Source organism: Lingula anatina, chromosome 3 (assembly GCF_051362555.1).
Source record: "Lingula anatina isolate TDL-2025a chromosome 3, LinAna3.0, whole genome shotgun sequence".
NCBI lineage: Eukaryota > Metazoa > Brachiopoda > Lingulata > Lingulida > Lingulidae > Lingula > Lingula anatina.
The window spans coordinates 10,387,769-10,402,698 of record NC_141769.1 but is presented as its reverse complement, the minus strand read 5'-3'; the positions used below and the strand labels follow the sequence as shown (position 1 = coordinate 10,402,698).

The 14,930-nt window shown below is 36.9% G+C and overlaps 1 protein-coding gene across 2 annotated transcripts; it reads left to right on the top strand.

Annotated features, from left to right (window-relative positions):
• Positions 1–780: 780 nt before the first annotated feature.
• LOC106170535 (uncharacterized) lies at positions 781–14,454 on the top strand. 2 transcript variants are annotated; one of them, XM_087009773.1, is made up of 16 exons: positions 781–1,222; positions 1,665–1,775; positions 3,483–3,601; positions 3,846–3,941; positions 5,891–6,097; positions 6,791–6,955; positions 7,287–7,361; positions 8,722–8,847; positions 9,079–9,204; positions 9,613–9,738; positions 9,972–10,097; positions 11,333–11,629; positions 12,069–12,413; positions 12,873–13,202; positions 13,478–13,550; positions 13,728–14,454. In XM_087009773.1, exons 1-16 carry the CDS (start codon positions 1,137–1,139, stop codon positions 14,191–14,193), a joined length of 2,874 nt encoding a protein of 957 aa, XP_086865899.1. In that variant the 5' UTR covers positions 781–1,136; the 3' UTR covers positions 14,194–14,454. The 2 variants fall into 2 exon arrangements, with proteins under 2 accessions (XP_086865899.1, XP_086865900.1); XM_087009774.1 differs by lacking the exons at positions 781–1,222; positions 1,665–1,775 and adding an exon at positions 2,307–2,796.
• The last annotated feature ends 476 nt before the right edge of the window (positions 14,455–14,930 follow it).

Here is a 14,930-nt window from a genome sequence, read left to right as displayed (position 1 = left end):
TGCATCCATGCAACTACTTAAAAGAAACTTATGGAATTCTGCCGAGCATGTCTTTGTGGACTATGATCACGCATTTATGTTTCAGCATGATCGTGCTCAGCTTTCTCCACGTACAGCCAATGCAATATATTCCCGATGGCCAGCTCAATCCTTATATCAGACTCTCAATAACCTCGGAAATAGATAACCGGGGGTTAACCTACCCTCTACCAGGATGGCAGATATTATAGGGAAAAAATGGAAAAGCCAGAGATAGTAAAATGACCGTCTATATATCTAAACACATATCTGTGAATATCCTGTGAAAAGTCAATCTGTGGCCCTGGTAGAGGGTAGGGTTAGCCCTTCAAAAAATAATCTCATACTATCTTTGCACCTTATGTGGAACGCCATCACTGCGCAAACGTTACAGAACTTTTTGACTCTACGAAGGACGCGTTCAAAGGATATTGTACTAAATACTAAAATGTGGCTTTGGTTTTTTTTCTATGATAGGCCTATGCTTATTTATTGGTAGTACAATCAGTAAAATTATGTTAAAAATATTTTAAAAGTTGAATAAAAACATTGGTTTATCACACGATTTTTCTATATCACTTAAGGCATTGCATTAGACGTGACTCTTGTTTTGCTTGGGGGAGTATATTAAATTCTGGGCTAAGTATTAGTGCCCACCATTGCACAGATTCTTTTTCGGGTAAGAGTGCCTTTGTTTACGTCAATGGTAACCCGTAAGCTTCAAGAAATTACTAAACCCGTCTTTTTTATGTTTTGTATCACAACAAAAGTGCTTTACTGTTTTTGTTCAGGTGACCCTGCATGTATTTCATACGCCTATTCAAATTCACAGCACTCAGTCTGACATAAGTTTGTGGATACCGTTAGAAGAAATGAGTGCCTGATCAGGTTTTGCATAGCGATTTCTGGTTTTTATACATTTTTATTTGTTAAAACTAATTTAGATTTTCCGTAATTACTAAGTTACTAGTAAGTGGACGTGGTGTCATGATCGACTGTACACAAGATGACATGTCAATGCAAGACACAACCAATGTGGCTAGGATCACTTATTGATACCATCTTCAAACTGTGCGATTAAGTGAAGCTCATCATTTTGACGGATTTGTGATACTAAAATGTCACGGACGATCTTTCTCGCTGTCATAGCAATTTGTGCCACGTTACCTCTGCCATATTTCGGAGTGTCCAGCAGATTAACAGGGTAAGTGTAAACTTGTAAGACCTGCAGCTCAGACATATAGGCTACTATGTTGCTTGTGCTTCGATGTCGAGACGCCTACGACCAAATACTTGGACCCAATTATAATTACGCTGCAATACTGCAATACTTACTCTGTGTCTTTTTGATATTTGCTCCTCAATCGGTTCAATGTCCAACTTCAAGTTACCTTTTATCGTTTCAAAATACTGCATTCAAACGCAAATTTGCAGAATATTTATCGCCATATATTATGATTTTGACCCTCCACTGGAGCTTTCATATTTCGCTATTGTTCTCACGAAGGTCTAAGTATGGTGTAATTAAATCATGGTTATCATTTACAAAAGTTGTTGATTTACACATGTATAATACAATGAAATCGCCCTTAAAATTACTCTTTATGTCGCTTCTAGGAAATCAGATTTTTTTCATTGTTTTGCAGGCGTGTATGCACCAGAACAGAAGCCAGAAACTTCACAAGATTGATCAAACATATTCGAATTTGCAGAACGTTAGTACCATGTGGACTCTGGGACTGGGGCAGATGTAGCAGGTATTTCGTTGCCAAAACAGGCCTTATTACGTAAGACCAAAATGGCGAACTTTCTTTGCAAGGGGTATGATAAAAAATTCCCAAAGTTAAAAAATATATGAAATATATGAAGGGCGACTTCTTACATTCCAAGAAAATCAGTTTTTAACATTATTTTTAATATTTCAAAGTCAAATCAATCATATTTTATAAAGCAAAATACAGATTGTGTTTGTATAAAATGCTTGTCCTCTGTTAGCAATAGGATGTTATTTTTGTTCTCATTTTAGCATATTTACGAAGCTTGTTACCAGTACTACAAAAACAAAATATTTCTAAAACGACAGTTGCTGATCGCCAGAATCGTTAAGAAAAAAAAACGAAAGTATGCACTAGACTTCAGACACCATATTCAGTGGTCGCATGATGAACATTGGTAGACTTATATAACAAATTGTAGAATTATTCAAAGGACAAAACTGGGGGGGGGGGGGTCATGTGCCTTTTGCAAAGCAAAATCAATTATCTTAGGATCGAAGAAAAATCATTGGAGCGCTCAGATTTGATCTAAAGTTTTTTTTACCATACCTCGATTTTAAAATTGTTACGAGAGCGAATTTAATATGGGTCTAGATATCAGTCCCTGGGCATTATAGGCTATAGATTTGCTTTACGCTTTTTGTTAGCTCTCATTTTGTAAAGACTGCACAAAGGGGCATTTTGATTCATTTCATGTGCTTTCATTTCGGTTTGTTTCCCTCAAACCAGTATACAATTTGAAATCAAGACTCGTGAAATCTGTCTCCTTCCAAGAAGAGCTAAAAATAGCAATATTTACGCAAGTTGTTCTCGGGATCTCCTGTAGCGGAAGGCTGTATTTGTATCTTAACACATGAGTGCCAAGTACCCTCTTCCAGGACCACAGGTTGACTTTTCACAGGATATTCACAGATATGTCTTTAGATAAATAGACGGTCATTTTAATATCTCTGGATTTTCCCATTTTTCCCTATACATGTGTAATCTACCACCCTGGTAGAGGGTAAGTGATAAAGAAATTCAGGCCTGTAGACAGTAATTTCAAAGGGGGGGGGGGGGGGTCTTTTTCTGAAAAAGTGGACCTTTTACCATATAATCCCCATGTACCTAGGTCAAATTTTACCTAGAGTGGACCTTTTTCCAGCAAAAAGGGGGGTTCTTTCGAACCCCCCGAACCCTCCCTGGCTACGGGCCTGACATTAAAGAATATGTAATTCAAAATTAACATTTTTGTTTAATTATATATAATTTTAATGATGGCATTACACTTTACATATTAATAAGTTATTCTGATTTTGGTATTGAAAAAGTAATGATGATGATGAAGATTATATGGTCTATATTATACATGGAATGATAATATTTTTACCTGACATGTATGCCCAATACCCGGTTCGAAGACATATAGCACATACTGATATGTTTTGCAGCCTTCAGGTGTTAGTTTTATTATTAGGGGAACATATAATCACGAATACCTATTGTTAAATAGTTGGATAAAAATCCTTGGGATAAACTCCTAATAATGCTAAATCACAATACAAATAAATAAATAAATAAATAAATAAATAAATACACTACATTTAGTCCAGCCCTGATAAAAAAATTTAAAAAATATAAATTATATCCCAGGATAAGTGTTTTGATCAATCTATTTGTGAGAAACACATGGTTATGTTATCTTTCCAGCTACTACGACTGTAGCATGTACAGCTTAGCCTACTACAAGCGCCCAGTAACAGTAGAATACTGCTGTGATGGGTGGTCCGCTGGGATCAACGCCACGAACAATAGCAGTTGTGACATACGTAAGTCGATGAAACATATTCTTTTGTAGAATTTAGACACACAAATTCATTTTCTAAAATTCTCATTCGATTGTATTGTTCTTAATAATGGAATGAAACATCAAAAATGAATACATACATAAGGGGCAAAGTTTGTACTCGTAGAATTTGCTGATGTGCACTTAAGAGTATCAGTGTCTGATGCTTTTCCTTTTATAATTTTTATTTTGCATTGCTTGACACGTTTATCTGGTGTATGTTTCAGCCGTCTGCGCGGCAGGGTGTGAGAATAATGGCGATTGTATAGCGCCCGACACCTGTAAATGCCAGCCGCCTTACCACGGCTTTACCTGTAACGAAAGTAAGTCAAGGTCGCTGTCAATGCAGACTAGCAATTTGTATGCACCAGAATGATATTTTGTAAGGTATTTATTACAATGGTATTTTATTAAAAATCACACTACTAGTAAAAGGAATTCACCATATCTCCATTACACCTTACTTTTGAAATCGTCTTCAGTCTGTATCAGTGCTGCATAAAAAGTCATACGTTTTTATAAATTAAGAGTAATTTCACTTTGAAAATTGCTCATATTTTGTTTTTGTGAATGCTGCGTAGAAGAAGTACGTTTTTCTAAATAGTGACAAATAATACCAATAGTTTGGAATGGAAGCAAATGATTGTTTGTAACTGTATAAGCTTTATTCATTATTTCCATCTGCTTGAAAATGAATACACACTAAACGCACTTGAAATGAATGCTTTGTGTTATTTACACTTAAGATGAAGTTAATTTTCCAATATAAAGATAATGGCGTGCCAATTGGGCCAGACGTGATTGATTGGTTGGTTGACGAGCGGCGCCTCTTGGAAAACAGGATCGGTAGATGAAATTAAATTTTTTATATGTCATCCCCAGAAATGCACTGCATGACGTCACGCTTAGCCCACTGCGCATGCGTGCACTTTTAATGAGTTGCTAGATTCCCATAGGAAAATGAATGGGTTCGCGATTCGTGGGTAATTCGCAATAATTGACAAACTAACGACCTGATGCCGATAGACAGCAACGCTGTGCTATGCTTCAAGCAACTCCTGACCAAATATCGCTAGGGTTTTTTAAAAAATTCTGTTGTACACACGTACTAAGTAGTTTGCCGTGTATTGCCTAACCTACCCTCAGCAAAACGCACATATTTTCAGAAATAGTGTTTAGACGGTAGATTCATTCAAAAACAAAGGCAAACTAATTCGTTGCCGATAGCACCAGCAGGTAGCAGCACCATACAGAGTCTGATTAAAAACTTTCATGGCAATTGAAGAACTTTTACCACTGTACAATGGAGTCCAAAAAAAGCACTTGGCACAAATGTGAAACTGCCCAGTGCAAGGCCAAGAATTCAATCAGTATTTTCAATCATATTATCAGATTCTACATAAATTGACTGACAATATTACTACTCAGTATTTAACTAATCTCTTAATCCAAAATTCCTATCATCATTTAATAATAATGCAAAATTCTTCTTTCAGATTGCTATTTATTTTAAATTTTAATGCTGCAAATGTTCCAAAATAATCTTGTAGTAAAGAAAAAATGCAAATAAGAAGTGAAAGACCAATTTTACACACATTATTCAATTATTTGAATATAAAAAGAATTAGATCACGATTTAGCAAATTAAAATAATCTTTCATGAACTCTTTCATGAATAACATATTAAACAAAATTAAAGTTATAAATTAGTGGTAATGGCTTATTCTGGAATATATGACCTCTGCACGTCATCAGTACCTGACTTGGTACAGTATAGTTACTACTTGGATACAGAGTTAGATTTAATAATGTAACAATTAGAACAATATATATTACAATAAACTTCTCTGCCCATGTCAGACGCTTGTTACCATGAACTAACACTACTTGACAATGGGCTGAGCACTTATCACAGAGTCTGTGTGCGATGCCGTTGTTGTGCTGTGATTGGCTAGTCACGCGAGTCACGTGAAGCCCTACTGTAGCGCCCTCCTGTATCGCGTGAATGGTGCGCATATCTGGCCATGATGATGTTTTAAAAGCGGTTTATTTTTTATTTTTGTTTGTTTGTTTTTTCTCTTTCTAAGGATGGTGGAGAGAATATCAAACCGAACTTAGAGCAAATTGCAAGGGGTTTAAGGTTGTAAATTTCTCACACTTACGACACCAAACTGGTAGCCGTGGGTGTGAAAAAGGCGATTTTCTCAAAACTAGAGTCGGTTGCATTCGTCAACACACTTATCAATTTTGTCTGGCCGTATCTATTATTCAGCTTATGACCCCTGTCAAAACTACGCGGACCTCACGGTGGGTTTTGAGAGAAGCACAAATAACACCAACCTCACCACCAATCCCAAATGTGACTCTTTACTGCTGAGGACCTGGTATAAGATAGGTCACTCCCCCATCTTTCACCTGCCTACGACCTGCCCTGGGTCACCAGCTTGTGGAACGACTGGACCAGTTTGGGTGAATACAAGTGAGTACCATTTGGTTAAGAAAGACCAGAGCCGTCACTTTGAGCAGTGAAAGGCAAGCAATGCACAAAAAATCAGCTTTCTTTTAATCAACGATAAAAACCTTGAAATCACAAATAAAGAGTACACAAATATTTACCTGAAAGGAAAGGCTATGAAAGCTCTATTTACAGTTCTGTTCAGCAATCTCTCTATTTAAAGCAAGCAATAACACCCTTACAAATTTGAAGGTACTCGATAATCTATTAAAATAATGTACGTATTTAAATAGGAAACATTTAATTCAATTTAAATGAAGCAATACAGGGTATATTGATCGTGCCTAGACGTGACAATATTCCGAATATTTTATCACTACTATTTCATATAGTCACGGAGCTTTATTTGCTATTATGGATAATCAGAATTGCCTTGGGATTTTTTTAAAGAACGAAGTATTAAGTATTACAGTCTATATTTCAATCTAAAACAAGTCTGCAAAGGCATGTGAACTCTTTGAAGACATACTCTCATATAATTATCAAAATGCGATATATGAAGCAATAATTTCCAAGCGAAATTAACTCAGTATGTTTATTTCTTTATTGTCGTTAATTTCATTTTACCAATCTTATATTTATTATCATTATTTTTTTTGAGCATCTAAACTCGTCTGTATTTTTTTCAAAATTTGTCTGCTTTTTTTTTTACTTCAGCCAACACGTCTATACCAGAGGGTGCCATGGTATCTTTAGAAGCATGTGTTGGGTCGCCTGACAGCTGCTGTGAGTCCTTGCTGCCAGTGCAAATCAAGAATTGCACAGACTTTACGGTGTACTATCTAAGTCCGACGGTGGCATGTCCACAAGCATATTGCTTTGGTAAGACATATCCAGATGAGATCCTAACCGAAATCTATTCTATAAGACATATCCGGATGAGATCCAAACCGAGATCTATTCTAAGCAGGAGTAAATAAATGCTGTTTCATTTAAATAAAAAAATGAAATTAAAAGTAGGAAAAAAATTCAGCCTCTATTGTGATATCCAAAAGCAACAGTAATGTGATATAGACAATAAAAAGCATGCAATCACAACCTTTTTTTTACCAATGGGCTTTAGTCGAATGAAAAATAGTGATATTATAATCACAACACAGCACAAACAAACATGTTGTCATGACACCGCATTTATTTCTTCATGTTTTATCAGAGGTTCCACCCTGCATTGGTTGTAACATAAAAGCGTGTCCAGTTGGATACGTCGACAAGGATGGGCATTGTGAAGGTAAGGTACATGCACTCTAATGACCTTCACCGTACTTTACTTCTGCGCTGAATACGCCTACCCCATGCATAAATTCTGACAACGCTTCACCTGCTTTTATTTGAAAACAGTATCTGTGCCCAGTTATTAACTGGTATTCACTCAGGAGTTCCAGTATACCATCTGACTCGACGTAGACGGTTCCTGGCAGTGATCATTGGTCTCCTAACAGAAACCCTACCAAAATAACGACGATTGTGCAGAAGCGTTCTGATGGTAAACTCAGAAACATGATGTACCCTGTTCTTGTGAAATGTTGCAGTCATTCCAAAATGTATCGAAACGTTATCTATAAGGAAGGCGTATTAACAGTCTCTATTCTCTGGGTGTGGTTTCCTTTTTGTCAGCCTGACCCAGGAAGTTTTGCCCTATTTGGTAATGATGTTGTTTATCCCTCTGAATGGTTCTCATGGAACAACCCAACCTTCTGGCAATTCTGCGGGTCAAAACTCCCTCCTATAGGCTATCTACCGCTTGGTAAAAAAGGTATCCCTCTCACTTAGGAGACGCATATTAAAAATAATTAGTGTTGGAGTATTTCAATGGTATAAGCTAGATAGGTCAATATTCGACTACTCATATCCCCATTTTACAGAATGATCGGTTACCTAGTTGTTATGTTATAGTAAAATTAGCAATGTACATAAATGCGGTAGGGGTGACACTTTTTTTGGTAGGGGAGTATACATTGTAAAGAACGCATAGAAATATAATAAATTTCATTTTGCCACCAAAACGGCGATTATGGCAATTATTCTGAAATCTTTGCTTGCCCTTGGACCACGTGGACCTTCGTTAATGGTTACCCTCGGTTATAATCTCTTAAAAGATTATTGAAAAAAGCAATTAAAATACGAATCGACAAACTTTGAATGTTGGAAGGGATTCATTGACTAGTATGAGAACACCGTCGTTAAATTACTCCAATAAAATCCGTTTTATGTCATTTTCTCTGCAAAATGAAGAGTAGTTATCCTTTTAATTCAGTTTGTGTAAAGGTATTATATGCAAGACTTTCGATGTAAGTACATTCAAAATTTGTTTTTAAACCACCAGATCTAAATTCTACAGCCACGCTTTGTAAAATCCATTCACGACGCTATATGCACTTGGGTTCACTTTCAAACAAAACAAGCTCATACAAATGAAGTGTGAAACTTTGCGTAAAGGTATAATGTGCAAAATATTATCGAGAAATACATGTACATGTAAAATCGGTTTTAAACCACGGGATCTAACGTTAACGGCCATTATAACCCCATAACCCTACTCTTTAACTTCCAAACAAAATTTCATACACATGCCTGCAACTCTCTTACAGATATTGATGAATGCCTGGTTGCTAAAGGTGTCTGCGATGATCGGTGCGACAATCTAAATGGATCATTCACGTGTGTTTGTACGGACCCAGGATATATATTAGGAGCAGACTTTCGCTCGTGCGACGGTGAGTGTAATTTCATGTCACTCGTGTGAAGCATGGTTATGTTGATATCACGTGTATCTGTAAGAGTACACAAATATTTGAAAGCATATATTCAACCATTTGCACTTGTGATTACCTGTGTGTATATTGATGAGCAACTGCCTGTCACAAATCTTTTTATAGCATTAATTTCCCGCTCATTGCCCATTTGCGCTTACATACATGTATGTATTGAAACATTTTTTTCATCAGATGTAGACGAGTGCAGCATCTCTAATGGTGGGTGTGAAGATATATGCATCAACGCCATAGGTACTTTCAGGTGTTTCTGCAACCAAGATGGCTACCAGTTGGGAAAAGACTCTCAGTCCTGTGAAGGTAGGTCTTTTGTATATTTTCAAGAAAATGTTGAGATTTTAAAAATGATATCTGAATTTCATTGTAAAAAGGATTAAGTTTTTTTTGGGGGGGGGGGGGGGCGTTTCAGCTTTGACTTAAATCTTTTAAAAGTAATCACTGAAGAACAATAAGAAAATAAAACATTGGTGGATGGTCTCATTACATACAGATTTCAGTAAGCACAATGATAATATCCTATGCCTAGCTATGAGTTAAGAATGGCAAAAAATTACAGCGGCACGGTATTACCCGCGCCAGTTCCACCGAAAAACGCAAAGCAGACGGTCTGATTATTAGTCATCACTGACTTTGAAGACGTACTTACTCTTTAAATTTTTGGAAATAGTTTTATGTTATTTTGACAATATTTTGAATATTACGTTGCAGATATAAATGAATGTGCTGTCAATAACGGCAGTTGTAGTGATGTTTGCATCAACACCAACGGCTCCTACCACTGCGAATGTAACGAGGCTGGTTTTGTCCTTGGAGGCGACGGTCACGCTTGTCAAGGTATGTACATGATGATGATAGTATATGTTACTATGAGTAGAGACAGGTGAAAAATAAACACCGGCACGGTTTACACGCGCCAGTTCCACCGTCAATTTCACGAAAGATGCAAAACAGACGTTTTGACTATAAGTCATCATCACTGACTTTGAAGAGAAACTCATTGTTTATTTTTAGAAGACTTCCATCAGTATTTATCCTTGTTGATAATATTTTGATACTGTATGTTGCAGATATAAATGAATGCGCTGTCAATAATGGTAGTTGTAGTGACGTTTGCATCAACACCAACGGCTCCTACCGCTGCGAATGTAACAAGGCTGGTTCTGTCCTTGGAGGCGACGGTCACACTTGTCAAGGTAATATAAAAGTTGGAACGTCTATCCCGAGCTTCACATCTTTGCAGAGTATAGTGTCTGCAGACGGGTGGCTGTCAGCTTGCGTTTGTAAAAGTCTCAATCAAGCCGCTCTGAAAATCGGGGGAAACACGTCAAGATTAAGTATAAACGGGATGTATTGCCTTTGCAGCACGTAGTACTCATTGTACTGTGCGTGTTAAAGGCGGAGGTTTCACAAGTAGAACCAACAGGACAAACAGGGTCTAAATCTGTTCCTCCAGGCAGTTGACGGAACGATGGTCGTCCTACGCTAACACTTACTTTAGGGGAGCGTGTTTTACAGAGCTTTTCTCAGGTTTTAAACCCTTTTATTTGTTTGCTCGTGGGAGGGTGCTGTTGGTACTGGTACATGTTTAAATAACATGACATGAATTCAGTCGGTTTCAGAGGAGAAGGCTATCATGATTATATGTATGATTGTATTTCGCAAATACAAGACATCATAATAGTGGTCCAAGTTTTTGGACCCATTTATGGGCCCATTTAGTAACAGTTTAAGTCAATCGGGCGTTGAATTGCATTTTTTTCTCTGATTAGCAGACATAGGCATAAAATGGTTCGTAAGAGATTCACATTTCACAATTAATACAGTGTAAACAACTCATAGAAATGTTATAAATTCCTCCACTAAAACAGCAGCTATCGAAATTATTTGCCTGTGCTTGCCATCAGACTACGTGGAACTCCATAGATGGCTATAACTCCGCAATTATTTTTTAATAGATTATTTTGAAAAAATATTTTTAGAAAAAACATGGGCTTACTAACTTTGAATATCGGGATGGATTTATTAATAATTGATAAGTATGGAAAAGGCGTCATTTACCCCAGAAAAAGCTTTTTTTTTTGGGGGGGGGGGCAAAGCGAACAGTTGTTATGTCGTTAACAACTCTGAGACTTTTTGACAAAAGGCATATTGTACAAGACTTATTGTGTCTTTGGAAGTGACCCCCAGTAGATAATCAATTAATGTGGCATGCATAGGCGCCTGTCTCACCAGGCTGCCCCTGCTGTGTGACCAACATATAGCGGGAGGTGGGGGCGTATGGCAAGGATAATGCCCGGTCAAAGATTAATATATGATTTCAAATTCACACGACAAAGTAAGAACTGTTAATTTTCAATCCTAAAGCTTAGACGTAAGAACCCATTGCAATTGTCTTGACCATTTATGATTTCGTTACCCTTTTTTCAAGGTACTGAAGAAGCCAAAAACTGTTCTTCAATCCAAGAAGGCATAATACTGGGTTTATCTTGTCTTGGTGACCAAGCAATACAAGTTTTGAGTATACGATATCGACAGTCGAGTGTCTATGGTGGTTGCAATCAGTTTACTGACACTGTCACATGCATTGACGTAGCCAACAACTTGCAAACACGTGCGGATTTGGCGAACGAGTGCGATGGGAGAGAAACGTGCAAAGTGGAAATAAGTCCACAGCCATCTATTCAGTGTACTTTGGAGGCGTCAGTCACATTCAAGTGTCTGCCAGGTAATGATGTAATATTTGCTTTCGAGAAAAATATTGTAAGTTTCATTAATTCCGATACCTTGTGCCTCACTGATGGTCAAAAACGTGTAATTTATTTTTGCCTACTAAATTGCAATTTCATGAAAATGCTTTGAAAGACGCTTTCTGGTATATATTTCTGTTTGTCTTAATATATCGTTGTCGTTTGTAGGATGTTATATATCATAGGGAAATTATTACCAATGAATTTCGATTTTGTAGTATAGTCTATTCTTTGCTTTATATTACATGTATAAATAAACATATACGTATACTATGCATGTATACTACAAACATTCTAAGAAAATGCTAAGGACACGTTAACTGTTTACAATATGTGTTTTTTAATGTTTAATCATTATTACAGTAAAACCATGTAATGTGATCAAATTCTTCAAGTTTCACATTTCTCTACCTTCAGTCCAATATATGTGTGACGCTGGCGGGTACAGGACGGAATCAAGGATCTACCTGGCCAGTATTGACTTTCCGCACCCACTGCCTAATGATGGATCTACCTGTGTTTGTGAATTCAGGGGAAAAAGTGATGCAAATAATGTCACGGGAGATCTGTTACACAGCAGCAGAACTCATGTATCGGCGTGTCAGCGTACCGGCATGGAAGAGTCACATTTACAAATATCTGGCGCGGTCTCTCTGGGACCTGGCTGTACCCGAGTCAACCAATACAACGTGACTACAAAGTTGATAACAGTGACATTGTATGGTAGAGACAATCCAGACCCTTTCTTGATTTTATTTGAAGGTAAGTTACAATAAAGCTATATATATATATATATATATATATATATATATATTCCCTTACATATAATTCCTTTGGAATGAAAACGTAATGTTTTTACGCTATAGATTTTAAACAGCACTTACTTCGAACACGACTAGATTTTTTTATACATATTCGGGCTTAAACCATAGGAGTAAAAGCCACACGCTTAAACTGCATTTACTACTGACTTTCTCCGGCAAAGGTTAAATGTGCAGCCGTTTCGACATTTTTCGAATATATGCTTGGTTTTTTATCAAAATAGACAAGACCATAAAATATTGTCATTCAAATGGATGCACACGCACACGCTTAGGAATCAACTGAAATCTTACGGAGTGTTTTCCAATATCATTCCTGGTTTCTGTAAAGTAAAGTTTTATGCAAAGAGTGTGCACATGTCATGTCGACTTAAATATATATATATTTTTTCTGTTCTAGCTGCTGATCCTGGATACTTGATGTCAATCAGCTGTAACATGATAACAGTTAGTTCTACCACGAAATTACCGCCATCCAATCCACCGTCTACCACTACCTCAAATGGACACAGTGGTTCTGGTTCAACTTCTGGTTTAGGTTCTGCTTCAACTTCTGGTTCAGGATCTGGTTCAAATTCTGGTCCAGGGACTGGTTCAAATTCTGGTTCAGGGACTGGTTCAAATTCTGGTTCAGGTTCTGGTTCAAATTCTGGTTCGGGTGCAAATTCTGTTTCAGGTTCAGGTTCTGGGCAGCAGAATGGCACTGGACAATCAGATTCTCTTAATATTGGTAATTGTTTATGATGATTGTACATGATAGTTTTTTTATAGATACCAAAGTAAATTAAAAAATTATATTAAGTAATATCTTTAATTCTGTAGTACATTCATGGAATACTCTAATATTAATTGAGATATCAAATGAAAATAAGGGTAGGCGGATAAAAAAAAGAAATTTAAGGCTTATATTTTGTATTTTATTTTAAAAAATATAATCATTAAACCCCTATCATTTTAATAATTAACTCTTCGTTTTAATTGGGATTATTCGTTTATGTGTTTCAGGTATGATTGGGATCGTTGCTGCTGCTGTGGTAGTTATTGTTGTTGTGATTGCTGTAACTGTCATACTGTTAAGGTAAATTCTAAGAGATAAATTTTAATTAAAATAATAATTTTGAAAGTTGGAAACCCAATCATCATTATGATGTGTTGATAACTATTTCTAAAAATAGGATGTCGTGACCTTGCTAAGTCAAACCTGATTGTTACTGTAAAAGTTGGTGACTGTTTGAATATATATGTATTTTTCAAGGAGAAAAAGAGGTGCTCCCGAATGGCAACCTAAGACATGTGAAGACCTTCGTTCAGCTCCCAACATGGCCACACAGCCGTCATCTGAAAAACTGCGAATGGCTGGCAGAGAAGACAGTGCCAGGAGCAACACTCACTCCCCGCCACCATTCACGCGGCAGAAAACATCCGAGTCGCTTTATGAAGAGATTCCCTATGACAATCCAAGTTTTGAAGGGGAGGGCGCCAAAGCACCAACACCGCCCCCCAGACCCATCTCCACAATGGCACCTACACCTGGGGTGTACGCTGGGGAGTACATAGATTTGACAGCAGGGGTGAAGCAGTCTGCTGAAAATGCGTACATTGGTTTAATTGGACCGCATTCATATGATGAATATTCTGGGGATACGGGTAGTGAATACTATCTTACTCCAAATTCGTACATTTCACTTGTACTGCAAGGAGGAGAAAATGCACCAAAATGACAGTCACATTTGGTGACTTGGTTAATAAGTGCCACCTGTCTTAATTGCGGGAAAATCAGAAATGCATTTTTCATTTTTGTTGAGGGGGAAAATTTACGGTTGAGCCCTGGAGTCTTTGTTGTTGATTTATTTACGCTCCAAAGTTCCCAATCTAAAAGACATTCAATGACAGGTCTCATTTTGTGATAGAACCCTTTCTATACAATGACACATAAATATACTACTGTTATGTAAGGAATCACCAATAAATATTCTTTGTACAGGCAACTACATTCTTTCTGTTTTTCTTAATATTCAGCCAGGCTGTGAACAGTTGTGAATAGTTGAGCTTCTTTCAAATCTACTTCTTGAATGAGGGACTACATGACAAACACAACAATATAGCCGACTGCAACATTGACCAACAACTATTAAAAAATATCCATTTAATTACAATAAACCATATAGATGTCACATCTATATATCAAAATGCACTAATAGTTTCAAAAAGCTGCACGACTGTAAAATGATAATGTTACTATAAACGCAATAATTTTCTCAATGTCACATTAGCTACATACTCGTATACACATACTCATGTTAACAAAATTTACTACATTGAGTTTAAAAATCTGTACAAAAATGTAATATATAGTTTAACTTGAGAAGTTATCACTACTTCTAATAGATGGCGCAGTGTTCACCTGAATGTCATGTTCAACGAGAATCCATTTGTTTGCATTAATAGTTATCATGTA